The 16281-nt window shown below is 38.2% G+C and overlaps 1 protein-coding gene across 2 annotated transcripts in view; it reads right to left on the bottom strand.

The window, feature by feature from the left end:
• Positions 1-11189: 11189 nt before the first annotated feature.
• The window catches only part of LRRC8C (leucine rich repeat containing 8 VRAC subunit C), a 76576-nt gene continuing 71484 nt past the window's right edge, over positions 11190-16281 (bottom strand). For both annotated transcript variants that reach the window (XM_053590836.1, XM_053590835.1), the window contains exon 3: positions 11190-13660. In XM_053590836.1, the coding sequence (XP_053446811.1) occupies positions 11387-13660 (2274 nt within the window). In that variant the 3' untranslated portion in view covers positions 11190-11386. The remainder of the gene's footprint in view (positions 13661-16281) is intronic.

Raw genomic sequence — 16281 nt, 5'->3', positions numbered from 1 at the left:
CAAAGAGCAGGAAGACTCAGACCTGTGTGTGCTGCCCATCCAGGAGTCTCCATGAGGGTTTGAAGCCTTCACTACAGACAGGCTGGGGAGGCGCAGGAAACTGGGACACTGTACCAAGAACGGAAGCCAAGGGGCTTGGCCTCGCTCCAGGTCTCTCCAGTGAGACTGATGAGACACTTCCTCCTATTAATCTGTGTTAGGGCACAGACAAGGCGTGTGTGCATACACGTCTCTGAGCAATTTAGGAAACTTTGGCTTACAAGGGAAGAAGCATATGATAGTTAAAATTTGTGAAAGTTGAAATGCTGTCAAGAAGATGATGATTTTAAACATTTGAAAGAAATCAATTTGAAAGAATGAATTGAGAAAGCTTTCTCGCAGTTATTTCACAATATTAATTCTGCCAGGTTCTCCCAGCTTGGCCAAAGAAAAGGAGTAAAGAAAATACTAGCTTTCTCAATTTTCTGGTGTTCTATAATGATCACTGGTTATGCTTAAAGATTCTACGAAATTCACGAGTATTACTCAGTCTCTATGCAGCCTATATTTCTTACCTATAAATGTTGGGAAACGTTAAAGGGTTAGGGTCCTTACATGGACCACAAGTGGAGGTGCTGCTCCAGGGTTGGAAAGGGTGCAGTGAGGTCATGTGACTGACCGTATTTTTTACAGATGACATACAATAATACGTCCTGCTCCACAGTCTTCTTACAGTATGATGTTGATACTTAAGGTGATGTCCCCTAATTATTACAGAAATGCAAATCAAAACCACTCTGAGACAATACCTGACTCCGGTGAGATTAGCCCACATCACAAAGTCCTGAATCTGAGAATTCTTCATACTTCCTTCCAAAAAGGTTGTGTCAGTTTGCAGTAATAATAACACTTTCCCACCAGCAGTGTAAAAGCGTTCCCTTCTCTCTACATCCACACCAGCATTTGCAGCTTTGAGACTTTGTGATGTGGGCAATTTGCACTGAATATAGGTGATATCTCAGGGTGGTTTTGATTTGTATTTCTCTGATGATTAGGGATGATGAGAATTTTTTCATATGATTACTAGTCATTCATCTGTCTTTAGAGAAGGGTCTATTCATGTCTCTTGCCCAATGATATATGGGATCGTTGGCTCTTTCTTGTTGATTACTTTGAGTTCTCTGTAGATCCTAGTTATCAAGCTTGTGTCTGATTCATAATATGAACCTTCTTCCCATTCTGAAGGTTGTCTCCCATTTGATCCTGCAATCCTATTACTAGGCATCTACCCAGAAGAAAAACAAATCATTTCATCATAAGGACATTTGCACTAGACTGTTTATCACAGCTTAATTTACAGTCATCAAAACGTGGAAATAACCTAAATACCCAGGAATATATTAACAAGCCATGGTATATGGACTATACTATGGAATACTATTTAGCCATTAAAAAGATGGAGACTTTACATCTTTTGTATTAACTTGGATTGAGTTGGAACATATTCTTCTTAGCAAAGCATCACAAGAATGGAGAAGCAAGAATCCAGTGTACTCAATTATAACCTGAAGGCAGTAGATGATGTCATATAAGGTGGGGGGTAGGGGAATGAGGGAGTGGGGTGAGTGGAGGAGGGAGGGGGTTGGGGGTTCACGGTGTATGGCACACCTCTTGGGGGCAGGACCGAATTATAAGAGGGACTTTACCTAACAAATGCAATCAGTGTAACCTAATTCTTTGTACCCTCAATGAATCCCAAACAATAAAAAACAAACAAACAAACAAACCAAAGTCCTGAATCTGCAGATGTTGGTGTGGATGTGGAGAGAAGTGAATACTTTTGCACTGCTGGTGAGATTGCAAACTAATATGACCTCTATGGAAAGAAGTATAGAGAATCCTCAAAGAACTAAAAGTCAACCTTCCATTTGATCCTGCAATCCTATTACTAGGTGTCTACCCAAAAGAATAAAAATCATTTTACCACAAGGACATGTGCACCAGAATGTTTATTACAGCTCAATTTACAATTGCCAAGACTTGGAAGCAATCCAAATGCTTACCAACCCATGAATGGATTAACAAATTGTGGTTATATGTATACCATGGAGTACTATTCAGCCATAAAAAGGCTTTACATGTTTTATGTTTACCTGGATGGAGCTGAAACGCATTCTTCTTAGTAAAGTACCTCAAGAATGGAAAAAAGTATCCAAGGTACTTAATACTGATATGAAACCAATGTATAAGTAACTACAGGTTCACACAAAAGAAAAAATACCTAGCAAGGTGGGGAGAGGAGGGAGGGCAATTGTTGGGATCTCACCTAATGTGCACAGTGTGAGGGTGGTCAGCTCACCCCCTGAGTGAAGGGTTCAACTACAACTTGAACTTTACCTTAGAAATTAAAACAATGTAAACTAAACATTTATACCTTCATGTCAATCTGAAATTTAAAAAATGAAAATTAAAAAAAAAAAAAAAGGAAAGGTGGCTTCTATGTCTTCTATGCCCAAGCTCTAAGACTTGGCAAGACTTACGACTGTTTTGATCAATGGCCTCAAAAGTCACATATGTAATTTCTGGCTAGGTCATAAAAGATGATGCAGCTTCCTTTCTGTCTCTTGGAATACTGGTTTTGGAGCCCTAAGCTATCATGTTTAAGATGTATAACTATCCTGAAGCTGTCATGCTGGGCAGAAGCCCAGACTATGTGAGGAGGCCCATTCTGACTGGTAGCCCCAGTAGAGGTTCCAGCCAACAGCTAGAACCAAATGCTACATGGGAGCAAAGATTCCTCCAGATGACTCCAGTTCCCAACCATCAAGTCTTTCCAACAGAAGCCCTAGACCTCTTGGAGCGTAAGTAAGCTATTTTTGCTGTGCCCTGTCCCAATTCCTTACCTAGAGAATCTGAGTGTCATAAAATAGTTGCTTTATGCCACTAAGTTTTGGGCTGGTTTTTTTTTATGTGGAAATAGTAATTGGCACAAATGTGAAACCAGGAGCTCTACCCACTCCCTGACTCCTCCCAGATACTCTGTTGGAAAGTTAGAGCTTCTCAGAGCTTCTTGGATCACTATTTGAAAACATCTGGACTGACCAATCTTCAAGGGCTCCAAATCTTCTGTTTCCAATAAATCTAAAATTTAATAGCTTCATCAAGAAAGAGAAATATCTTGTCCAATATTAGGGCTTGGGGGGATTCTGTTTTCCTAAAATATGTGTTAGTCCTAATCACTGGTGCCCATCAGTGTGACCTTATTTGGAAATAAGGAAGTCAATATGGCAGTTCCTCATCTAATCTGTGTTATAAAATGGAGAACTTTGAACATGGAGATACAGAAAGCCATATGAAGATGGAGGCAGGGAAGGGGTAATTCATCTACAAGTGAAGGTTCACAGAAGAGTGCCAGCAAACCACCAGAAGACAGGAGAGAGGGACAGAATAAATTCTCCCACACAGCCCTCAGCAGGAACCAACCCTGGGCAAATACCTTGATTTAGACCTGAGACAACAAATTTCTGCTTAAGCCACTCCATTTGTGGTACTTTGTCATGACAGTCCTAAGAAACTTTCATACCCCAGGGAAGATTTGAGTAGGGCAATGACCCTTCACACTCCAGAGCTCTCAATGAACAGAGTTAGGCCTCTTGATTAATTCAGCTATATATTTTTCTTAGCCTACTTGGTACAAGTCACAATGGTTAGTGCTGTAGAGAAATACAAAGATAAATAAGTCTTAAAACTTTTTTTAAAGTCTTAGGAATTTTAATAGAAGCAGGGCACTAAATCGAATTTGGATAGATAGACTTGAAGGGAGAAGGGAGGGGCATTTCTATGGATAGCTAACATTCTAAGTGCCCCTGTTTGATCAAAGTATATAAAAGTACTATCAGAGTTATTACTAAGTACTAACTCTTTTATTGTTGAGCCTGTTGAAAGCCTTTGTAGAGCCCTGGATAAATTTTTGTACATATCTTTTTCCTCCCTATACACATAAGGAAGAAACATGATTCTAAATATTTTAAAACATTCCAAAATGCAACATTTATCTTACAACTGTTTACCAGAGTGCTGTTGAGGATGTCATTTTCAGTATTTACCATAAGAGTCTGGAGTCAACTTTCTGGTGTTTTTGATATAATTTCTTGATTAGACTTATAATCAAAGCACTCAACAGCCCTAGCAGTTTCTGAGTTAGGGAAAGTTACCGGAAAATAATTTACCTAGCTGGTTCGTTATACTTGAAATTTGAGTATTGTATTTTTGGTAGAATGTGAAGGGCAAAAATCATCCTGCATTTTAGAAGGTGCATTCAGCACCCTTCGTTATTGGGCTGTCTGTTAAGCTCCATCCCCCTATTACCCTCCACCCCCCACAAAAAACAATAGCCTTCTTTGACATAAATCCGGTATTTAATCCCTTTGGCATTTCGTCTTTCCCATTTGACATGAATTTAGTTTCTTTGGGAGGACACCTGGACTTCAAATATTTATATAGCTAAATGTTTAGATTCAATTGTTTTGACTGAAACGGAATCTCTAGTTTTTAATTTCACACATATGAATTCATTTTAAACATGACCTCAGTAAAGGCTGTCAACATCCTGTCTTTGTTTCTGGTCCCATAAAACTACTAAATCTGTTAGCATGCTGATATTGTTAAGGCTCCCTGGTGACGACCAGGAAAGTTTCTGAGTCATACTACTACAGAGTACAGAAGGGAGAGTTGAGAAAAAATAGTCTTCTAATTTTTAACAAATTGACATGTTGTTAGAAAGGCTCGCAGAAAAGCCCTGCCCCCAAGAAATAAAATTTGGTTTCCCTTTAGAAATTATTATTGTACATGGCCTTCCAGATTTTTGTTGGGCTTGGCTACTCCATAACAAAGTTTAAATCACTAAGAAATATAATTTGTACATACAATTCAGTAGGCACAAAGGAGACTCATCAACTATTTCATAAACATTTATTCCTCATATACACAAGGAGTATGTATTCATGTGTTTGCACTAGGTCTAAATATTCTTGCACTAAATTAGCCTAAGAAATATGTTTAAAGCTGTCCAAACGTGACTTAAAAGTATGATTTTAACAAAATTATCACACATAGTCTACGCGAAATTACAATGGAAATCTTAAGAACCTTTCCAATTCAAAATGAAGATATGTTACAATTTTTTTTTGCTGTATCAGAACCACTTCTGGGAAATCGATTTTTTTTTTTTATTAGCAGAACTATGGAGAGAAAACATGCAAAATCTGTAGGTTGCTTCTTTTGTGTCACTTCTCCCAGTATCTCTGACCTGAGACTAGTAATAAGAATTGAACCACTTTTTAAAAAAATGTATAGTCTAGATGTAACTTGAGCTGCAGTAAAATTAATTCCTTAAAGGATTACAAAAAATAAATAAGTGAAAGCTCATCGTCTACTTGCTCTCAAACATCAAAAGAGAAAAAAAAATCCCTGAATCAAAATAATCACAATGGCCAATTTGGTTTAGATGTTTCCTGATACTGTTGCCCACCTGATGCAAAATATCCAAACTTTGAAAACATTCTATTACTTATAATATTCCCAATAATTTAAATGTTTATTTTCACCTTGCAGTGTTCAAAGGTGTTTAAATATAAAATCTGAAGTATAACCTCTGTTCAAAGATTTACACACAGCTCCACACAAAACAATGTAGCTAATGAGTAGCTTTTTACCTTTTTCCTAACTGGGTATTTAGGAAGACATTCCAATTTACATTCAAAAACATGCAGGGCTTGTGCTATCATACCACAGAATCTCAAACTTGACTTTAATAACTTCCATCTTATGCATTTACTCTGTACTCAAAATGCTTATCTTGCTAACTGACAATGACAAAGGACTGAATCAATTTAATTTAATTTCAGAGTTTATCTCAATATTCTGTATAAATGAAAGGAGTGGAAGATGGTTCGAGGAAGGGTGACAGTGGGCAGCCTCCTCGTGTGAGTTGCACTAATGCCAACAGACACTCCAATCCATTGCACTCCCCAGAGCTTGTCTCCAAAATCTCTCCAGAGCTCTCAGGTCATCAGTCTAAATTTCTCATGCACACGGCCTCTCCCACCATACTCAGCAACCTTGCTTATCTCAATTGTCCTTCTCCAGAGGGTTGACTATCAGTAAAACACATACAGTGACAATTTAGTTTTGAAAATCACCAATCACAATTGTCTTATGCTTGAGTGGTACATAAAGTTTTCTTGCAGAGGGCTTCCCTAAGCCTGGAGTGAATGTGGTTAATTAGGGGAGGACGCCTAGCTATGCAGGACCATTCTGATGGCTTTAAGTAGCCATAGTCACTACCCTAAGAGTATTAACTGAAAGCTGAGCTGGACAGCCATTGTACAGTCTGATCTAGCACATGCACAGAAACTGCACTCCAGATTACATATTAAGGCACTAATTACCCGAATGAAACTCTGGGGGCACCTTAGGTAGATACAGTACAGTGAATTACGGAAGGAAATAATTAGTCACAATTAGAGAAAAATCACTCAACCCAAAGTGAAAGAACGCACGCAGCCTATTTCCTGCGAGAGCCTTACCAACAGTAGGAAATGCAAAAGATAAACAAGATTTCTAAAAATGAGTCAGAAACAGACCAATGCCAATCTTAAGTTACAAAAATGACTTTATTTAAGTTATTTTTCTGTTCCTATGTACTACATGGTCAAATAACATTAAGACAATTTATTATGAATTTGCACTATGACAAACCAACTTTGAAGTATTTTCTTAACAATCTTAAAGGTTTTGTCAGCATTTGACATAAGCTGAACACGTACAAACACTGAGAATAAACAGGTGACAAAGGGAAAACTGAGTGAGCACATAAGGCATGGAGGTCCCACTCCAGTAAAAATCGTCCATTAAAGAGGCAGAAAAAGGTGGGAGAGAGAAAGGCATTCAGAAAGAAGAAGCCAATTTACACTGTATTAAAAACCAGGCCTGGGAACTGTTAGTTAACATGGCCAAGAAATTAAGTTGTTTAAAGTTATATATCTCTTTTCGAGGTTTTCTGACTAAAAAAAAAACATTCCTTGGGACAGGGAGAGACCCTCCTCCATCTCCCCCAAATGAATTTAAGGATATTACTAGTGAATAACTCTGGGAAGATGGAGTAAGAATGGATGGACACCTAGCTAGGAAGGTGGGCAGGAATGGTAACAGATTTTCCATTGGGGCTCAACTGAAAAAATCATGGTAGATCTGGTGAAGACTATTCAAGATTCCTTACAATGTTTCTACACAAAGCAAAGGTGAGAAAATCTTTAGGAAGTCTCCTCACTAACAACTATGCTGCTTCGTTAATTTGTTTTGCTAACTTGAGTTAGTATGAAACACTATTATCCTGAGTTATTAAAGACTTTGTCAAAAATGTGAACTGTTTGAATAGTATTATTGTGTTCAGGATTCATAGGAGGAGGATGTTAATTGAATCTTAATCTCCAAAAACAACTGGAATTATATGTGCATACTGGATTTATTTCATCTGCCACTACTAAGTATGCTAACAGTTTTCATAAGGATAGATCGTGAATGTTCCCTGTTTAAATATATCATTACTGTTGATCAGGTATTTGGCATGAAATTAGATGAGAAAGGAAAATAAACTACTTAAACACTGATTTTTTTTTTTTTTTTAAACATTCTAGCTTCATTTTTTTTTTTTTGGCCAGGCTGGGTTTGAACTCCGCCACCTCATCCCTACTCGTTTGAGCCACAGGCGCCACCCCCTAGACACTGGGTGGTTTTATAGTCAAAAATAAATAATGGAAGCCTTCTTGGCAAAAATGTTAACAAGAGAAATAAAGATTTTTGTCTTTGCTTTCTTAATATCAGAAATCATGAAATAGCATATTGAAAAAACTTGGGCTTTCCTTACCTCAAGTAACTCAAGGAATATTCCAGGTTGTGTACACCCCTTTCCATAAAGATGGCTTGAGAGCCAGGTAAATAGATACCTCTAAATGAACAAAACACCCCTAGCAGGCATATTTCCCACGCCTTTCTGAAAAAGCAATACCTACCATGTAAGAACGCACGCAAATTGTAAGAATTCATTAAAATAGCTGGGAAATACAATGTCAGGGAAAGAGGTGGGAAATGATAAAAATTTATAATTGTGAATAACAGATTTCTTTGTATCAAAAACCTTTTTTATTAAAGTGCTATGTTAAAACAAAACAAAGCAAAATAAAACCTAACGAATAGTAAGAAAACACAACAGCTTTCTGAAGTGTGGCCTTCTTAGGTGAGTTCCATTGGAGTATACTTACTTACATGCTCTGAACCAGATCATTACTAAACCATTAATTGTTCTGTGCTTAACCTTTAAAGCTTACCAAAAGCTCACCCATCCCTCATGAGCTTCAAGCAGTCACGGGAGTTAATAATACATATGGTGCTTTTATATTTATGTAAGCAGGTTCTCATGAATCCTAGAGAGATTACAGAACTACAGCTAGTTGTTCCTTTTTCGCAAGAGCGCTTATATGAGTAAAATACAGAAAGTGATTAGGTAAAATACCCCTTTACACTGAGTGGATTGGTTAAAGAATTTTAGAAAAGTCAGAAGTTCATTTACCTGAGTTTCCCATTTAAAGGCTAATTAGTAATTGAATACTTTTTCCTTAAGAAAGTGAACAAAAACGTATAGTATTAAACAGTCAGAAAATGTGGACTCAAAATTAAGTTTGAGACCTTTGCATTTTTATAAAACCTAATAAGAACATCTGTGAATTTTCCTTCTTAGTTAAAACACACAGTCATAGAATTATACTGGTTTATTGGATGTTACCAAAACTTAAGTTGGGGGTCATCTTGCAAAATCATTAGAAGAAATCAAATTCTTTTGGAATTCTGAGCAAATTGTTACAAATGATAAAAAAATGAGTTTTTCTCAGTTATGATTCTACAGGAGATTGTTAACTCCAGATAAAGACTTCAGCATAAATATGATTTCTAACCTGAATAAATCCCCTTTTAAGGATGGCATAGAAAATAACTATAAATTTTATCCAGAAAATAGTGCACCCAGTGTTTTGCCAACAAGTTAGCTAAGCTTACCTTTCAATAGGATATTTTTGTCATGTTCAACCACGGCAATCTGCCAACAAATTCTTTAAAACAGGGCTGTTTTTAAATATAGCACATAGTTCATACTCAGGATCCCAGCAATAATCTGGAATTAAATATTTCATCATATAAGAACTATAACCATGTTATTATTTCAAACATATTATTTCAATCAGAGGTCTAAATATTATATTGACTATACAAAATCATCAGTCTAGAATTTTAACATAGTGCAGTAACTGTGAAGCACTTTGGTCTCAATGATTAGATTATTAAACAAGTGAAATTCATCTCTTTCCACAATCCTTCACCCCACAATATAACTTAAAATTTAAAACACAGTTGAAGTACACCTCTCTGCTGAAAAGTTCCTATTGTGGCCTTCCGTACCCGCGGTATGACTCAAAGTAACATTGGGCAAATTCAGCAGATTCAAGGAACAAGTTTTAAAAATAGCACTTTGAAATCCAAAATCATCTGCCTACTTCCTCTCATTGGTAAGTCACAAAGCTTCCTTAGATCACTCTAGGGCTCAGAAAATGGTTAATATGAATTTGCTGTATAAAACAAGGTTTCCGTGAGCAGTAGCACTGGTCCTGGGTAGAGGGTACAAACAGCGTGTTTCATTTGCCTCTTCTACATACAGTAGTCAGAAATATTTTACCCAAGAGCCCATACTATGTTGGCTTTTAAGTACAAAGCTCTGCTGACAATCAGGCAAAACCGATTGCTAAGTGACACCCCTTAGCAATTTATTCATACTTTCAAAAAAAGTTAACAGAGCTATTTTAGATGAGATACATAGTTTAAGCCAGACAGCAGACAGAGTTCCCATGCTCACATCACTAGCATTTACAGCAAAGGCAGGCTTGAGGGAAACCAGTTAATACACAGGTGTTCCTTGGTGGCCGTGGGAGGTTGGTTCCGTGACCTTCTCAGACACCCAAATCTGAGGATGCTCAAGCCCCTGATACAAAATGTTGTAGTTATTTGCGTATAACCTACGCGCATCCTCTTATATACTTCAAATCGTCTCTAGATTACTTACAATGTAAATGCCATGTAAATAACCGTTACATTGTAGTGTTTAGGAAATAATAAGATGGTCTGTACATGTTTAGTACAGACAGAATTTTCTCTTAGAATATTTTTGATCCATAATCGGTTGACTCATAGAAGTGGAACCCATGGACATGGAGGGCTGCCTACATATAAGTGGATTATTTTGTCCAACAGACAGAATGTGAATAGATTACTACCAGCGCCCTGAGGAACGGGCCCGAGTGGAGCACACCAGCTCTTTGGTAGGATGCTTTAGTAGTGAAATGTTTTCCATCTGATGCAGCCACATATCAAGATATCAAAGATGATTAAATTACTTAAAAACAGGCTTCTAATTCCATGATTTTTAAATTTAATTACCTATTAGGATATTAAAATAAATCTAGGTTCACCGAGGTCATTCACCAGTACTACATAGCAGTATTGAGATCAAAGGCAGGGGGGACACTCAGTATTTACTCTGAAATATTTTTTAAATGTTGGTAAAAATGCTAATCAGTTAAATTATAAACGACCGATTCAAGTATGCCAGCCAGTAAAGATTATTTTCTTCACCCACTTACAAAAAAAAATCTTGCCTAAGGATAACTATAGATGCCAGGTATGTGGAGTAATACGATTGATGACTCTGTTGGAGGCCAGGAGAAAACAATACTCTGTGACAGCGAGTGCCCTTATGTGAGTTATACTCCAGAAAGTGTGTTCTGTGGAATAAAGGACTTGGCCAGTGAAGAAGGCAGCTGGTATTCAAATAATTAGCACAGATTCCTTGATATACACACAGTGAAAAGACAAAAATGAGAACCCTACATAGGTGTAAATAAGCTAAAAATGACCCTGGCAAAATATTTTCCTCTATTTAAAAAAAGAAATACCCAAAGCATGCAACTTAATAATTCCCTTCCCTTTCACAAGAATGAACTGAAAAACAAAAATGAAAACAAAAAAACAGATGGAACCATCTGTTTCTGTCAGTAGAAAACAATAATAGATACATTCGGTTCCAAGACAAATAAAACTTTAAAATATTAATATTGAAAAAATACAATTAAATTTTTATTAGAAAATACATACTCCTTTGAACTCGATCTTTGTGTACATTTTGCTTTGTGTGAAAATGAAAATAAAAATAAAAATAAAATAGGAAAGGCATTAAGACTACCTAATTATTCAGACTGTATTTGGTTAGAAGCGTGTTTCAGTCAAAACTCTGACGAAAAATAAGTTATTCTGTTTTCATTTGCTCCCGGATGTCAGAAGGCAGAGTTTCAAATAGAGCGTCTTCCACAACCAATCCAGCTCGTTTCAGAGCCCGACAGTCACCCAGTTCAGGAGGGAGGATTTCAAAGTGGTTGCCTTTAACGTCTAGGTAGGAAAGAAATGGTAAATTTCCAATTTTCGGGGAAAGTACAGATAGGCTGTTTTTCCCAATCTTCAGGGTTTTAAGTTTCTTGCAGAAGTAGAGTTCATCAGGAAGGTTTTCCACTTTGTTACAAGTGATGGAAAAATACTGTAAACTTTGTAGAACTCCGATTTCGGGTGGGATAAAGCGAATGTCATTGTAGGATAAGTCCAAGTATCGGATCTTGTTGCATAGGAAGAGGTGGGAAGGCAGCACCTCTATTTTGTTGTGACTGAAGGACAGGCGCTCCAGGCTGGTGAGTTTCTTTATATGCTCTGGGATGTAGGTGATGCTGTTATGCCACAACTTTAGCACTGTCAGCTTCCTCAAGTGCTGAAAGCTGACGATCTCTTCGATGGATTTCAGATTATTTTCCTTCAGGTCCAATTCCTGGAGGCTGAGCAGGCTGAACACCGCGTGGGGAATCCGCTCCAGGTCGCAGTGGACCAGTTCTAGCTCTGTGAGGTTGGTCATCTTCTTCAAGTTGTTGAGCATCACCAGCTTGGTGCCATCGTTATGAATGCACATCTTCTGGAGATGGCTGGAAACGTCCACCACCGCCTGAGGGATTTTGGAAACGTTGCTTTTGATTGAGAGAATTTTAAGGCTTTTGAGATCCCGCAGAGACTCGAGAGTGATGTTTTTGGAAATATCATGACTTAGAGAGCCCACCAAGTAGAGCTCTTCCAGATTCCGCAGTCCATACATCCACAGGGGCAGCTCCCTCATGTCATCGAACTTGACGCTCAAGACTTTGAGGTTTTCTTTCAGGAAAGAGAGAGCTGCACTGTGGATTTTGACAGAACACTGGTGCAGAGAGAGCTCCTGGAGATTGTCTAGCTGCGCAATGGTGGCTGGTATCATTACATTCTTGATGATTTCGAGTTTTAGAGATTGCAACTCTGTGATTTCAAAAACAGTATCTGGAAGGCCAGAGAGCATGATAAGAGGCAATTCCAGTCGATTGTGGGCATTTGTCTGTAGCTTCTGCCTCAGTTTATCAGGAGTCCACTCATTATTTAAGTTCAGCTGCTTTAATTTGTTTTCACTGACTTCAGACAGGAACACGGCAAATCTCTTGGAATAGAGTGGGTCATACTGATCGATCATGTGAAGCATAAAAGCAAAGTCATTTTTCACGTCTGGAATATCATCAATTCCAGTCTCCTGTCGGACATACTCAAAAGAATATTCCCTTAGAGAACGGTAGAACAACCAGTACAAGGTATAAAGGCACGTCAGTCCGTAGATGCTTACAAAGCACAGGTAGCAAAAGGAGAGTTTTGAGAACAAGTGCGCCATGGTATGATTGCAAGAGAAGTTTTTATATCCAGTCATGTCTTGAATGTCAACATTACAGTCCACTGTGAACTGGACTTTGGAAACCAGAGCGCTATTATATGCAATGATGATTAGGAATTTGATAACCTTAAGTACAGTCTGGCGAACATACATGGCGTATAGAATATCACCTTCTTCCACGTGCAGCCTGAACTTCTTCACCTTCTCGAATAAGGCCTTTGCTTGCTCACCTTCCTTTTTATCCAGAGCCCCTGCGGTGGATTTGTCAACCACAAACTTCTCGGGAATGGACTTTAAAGACTGAGAGTTGACCAGGCTGCCTTCTGGACCAGACTGGATGGTGTTGGACTTGCTCAGGTTGTTCTTCCGGTTGTCCTTATCTTCGGAGTCCTCCCCGGACACTTCAGATAAAGCCCGTGTGGTCCAAGGAGAGTCAAAACATTTCCCCAGGATTGAGATGAAGTGCTCTATTTTGGAGCTGGAGCCAGGGAATTTAAACCAGAAGTTGCTGCAGAGCATGAAGACCAAGGTATGGATGAGAACGAGGTAAGGGAAGTACTTGGCGTACCAGTGGAGGGCTCGCTCATAACACATCTGGTTTATGAAACTATACTGCTGAAGGTCCAGATCTGTCTTCAGTCCCTTCATTTCCACAGTGGTGGGGTTAGCAGGAGATGGTCTAGGTGGAGGGAGTGGGGTAGTACTGGCAACTGCTTGAGAGACGTTTGAAATGGAAGAGTGGTTCTGAGCAGGCTGTACTCTTTTCGGAAGACAGATTATTTTGTCTTGCATGACCTGAAACACAGAAATAATATTTTCAAATTATATTACTCAAAGAGCTTTTTTAACGTCATTAGTGTGAAGAAAGTAGCAATAACATCCAATAAATGTCCATCTCCTCTGCCTGGAGAGTACAATGTTCAATTCCAGCATCGAGATTTTATTCTTAGCCCCCATGCTGGGAAAATGACTTTGTTCATCGTGCCTAAGCTATGACATAAAACAGTGGCTCTATCAGGCCAGAGAACAATTCACAACAAAGTAAATATTTAGAGAACATTTATGTGTTTTTTAAAAATAGAGTTTCTTCTCTCACGGCAGCCTAGGACAATCAGTCACTGGTCTGGGAAGTATATCACCTTACCAGACTCAATCCTGAATGGGATATCTCCCAAGCAGTTCATATATGAGAAGTAAAAGGATTAGAGGGAAGAAATTCCTTTTTGGTTTTTCCTTTTTTTTTTCTACCGATATTCTAAAATACATGCATTGATCAGTGTGAATGGCTTTAATATGATGGGAATTTACTAAGATCTTAGGAAAAAAAAAACCCATGTCCTGAGAGAGAGATGATATAAAAGCATTTAAAAGTAAACCAATGAGTCTGAATTTGCTATCTTTTCACACAATATATTACATTGAGAACCACTATCTTTCTATCAATGTTTTGATATGTTGAAAAGAATAGTAAGCTAGAAGAACATCCAGCAGACTCTTAAGATTGCAACTTGGGAAGGAGAAAACGCACCTTTTTGAAGATGAGGTAGAATGAGGTAGAATATACTTTGAATCAATCCGGAGGAATCATGTCTAGGAAGAGGCTCATGTAAGTGGAACTGTATGAACAATAAACCAGCAGGTCAAGGGGAGGCTAAGAACCAGAGAGTACACAGCAAAGGTGCTGGAATGAGTAACGCAGGGAAAGCCTATTTGTACTTTGAAATATCAAACAGCTGGAAATCCAGTGTTTGGTGATTCTTCAACAGCAACGTGTTTAATGATTTTGCACTGTCAAAGCTTTTATATTAATTGTAAAAGTAGAAAGTTAACTCACTGCAAGGTGGACTGCTATGGCGTGGTGACCATATGCTGGTGACAAGGGACGAGCAACCCACTGCACAGAAGCACACGTTGACAATGGAGTGAAGCATCCAGCACTTTGTAAAGTGCCTGGTACATGAGAAACCACCAGTATATATTTTCTGAGAAAATCAGCGAATGTCCACTACTCCTTCCAGGCCAGCGCTGTATTGGTCTGGGGGTGGAGGACACCTCTCCCAGGGATGAAGATGGTGTTTATAGTGATGACAGTGGCAAACTGTGGTAGTGTTAACATGCAAAAGACTCCATTCTCATAATGTCATGGATATTGATTCTTTTAATAGCCATTTTAATCTGGTTAAATAAGGTACTCTTATTAATCTGGTTAATAATAAGGTACTCTTATTATTCCTATTTACAGTTGAGGAGACTGAGGCATGGACTCAGGTTAAGTCACTTGCCTAATGTCATCCGTCCCAGGATCACGCAGACTTAGGGCCCACATTCTTATTTTATTTTATCGAATGTCCAGGATTAAACCAAAAGGATCCCAATTTGACTTTATCCTAAATAACAAGTTATCTTACATACATAAGTCATGTCTTAGGGGAAAAGTTTACTGCTTGTTCTATGCAGATAATAAGAAATGAGGTTAGGGGAAGAGAGGAAGTTTAGCTATAACATTTATAAAGGTCGGGTCATGGAAGAGAAAGCAGGGACAACTCTTTATTATTTAAGTTAAGCAGAACAACAAGTGTGATTCTATTTAGAGGGGGCAGAGATGTGAGAATGGAGCTGTGGTCTTTAAGTAATTTTGTTACTTGCCTATATCAAGTGGGGTTGAGCACGCCCACCCTTGTATCTGTATGTCTACTTATTGTATATTCTTATCAATCAATATGTAAAATATTTTAAAAGTGAATTTCTTTCCTTTTTACATCTAAAAGAAATATACTGAACATTTTCATTTTTATCTCACATTTTAATGGAGCATCCATCATATTTCTTGAGGGGGGGTTAAGCATCCCACTTTGGAAACTGTTAGAACAGAAAACAGTAAGCGAAAGCCTGGATGAATGCCAGAGCAGGAGCTGCTCAGGTTGCTAAGGGAACGTACCAGGAGAGAGGTAGGTAGCCACAAGGAGAATTCTAAAAGAATGTGCGGGCAGGCTGTTGAATACAGGACTACTCAAAGAAACAGCCAGGTTAGGGAGTCCCACAGTAAGCAATATGAAGATTTAAAATAGCTACAGGAGAGAGGAGGTAAGTTAGCCTCCATGTTTATTAGAAACAGTATTCCAGAACACTGCAACATTGGGAAGAAGTGAGAGAAGGATCAATATTTTCAAAGTTATACTCAGAAAGAAAAAGAAGACAGAAAAGAAAAGAAAAGTAAAGCAGACAGGAAAAACAAAAAGGTAAAAGATGTCTGTGCCTTATGTTTGCAAATAACAGAAGCCTGCCAGAACTTGGAAGTGTTTCTTTCATCTTTTCTGCCCTTTTGAGAAGTGTGCCTACTTCACTTCTCTTTAACTTTACCCAGCAATTTAAAATTCAGGGTAGAAAAAAAGCCTTAAAAGAAAGGCTGCAAAAGA

This window comes from Nycticebus coucang, chromosome 5 (genome assembly GCF_027406575.1).
Source record: "Nycticebus coucang isolate mNycCou1 chromosome 5, mNycCou1.pri, whole genome shotgun sequence".
Taxonomy (NCBI): domain Eukaryota; kingdom Metazoa; phylum Chordata; class Mammalia; order Primates; family Lorisidae; genus Nycticebus; species Nycticebus coucang.
The sequence above is the reverse complement of the archived record's forward strand: the minus strand, read 5'-3'. Positions and strand labels throughout refer to the sequence as shown.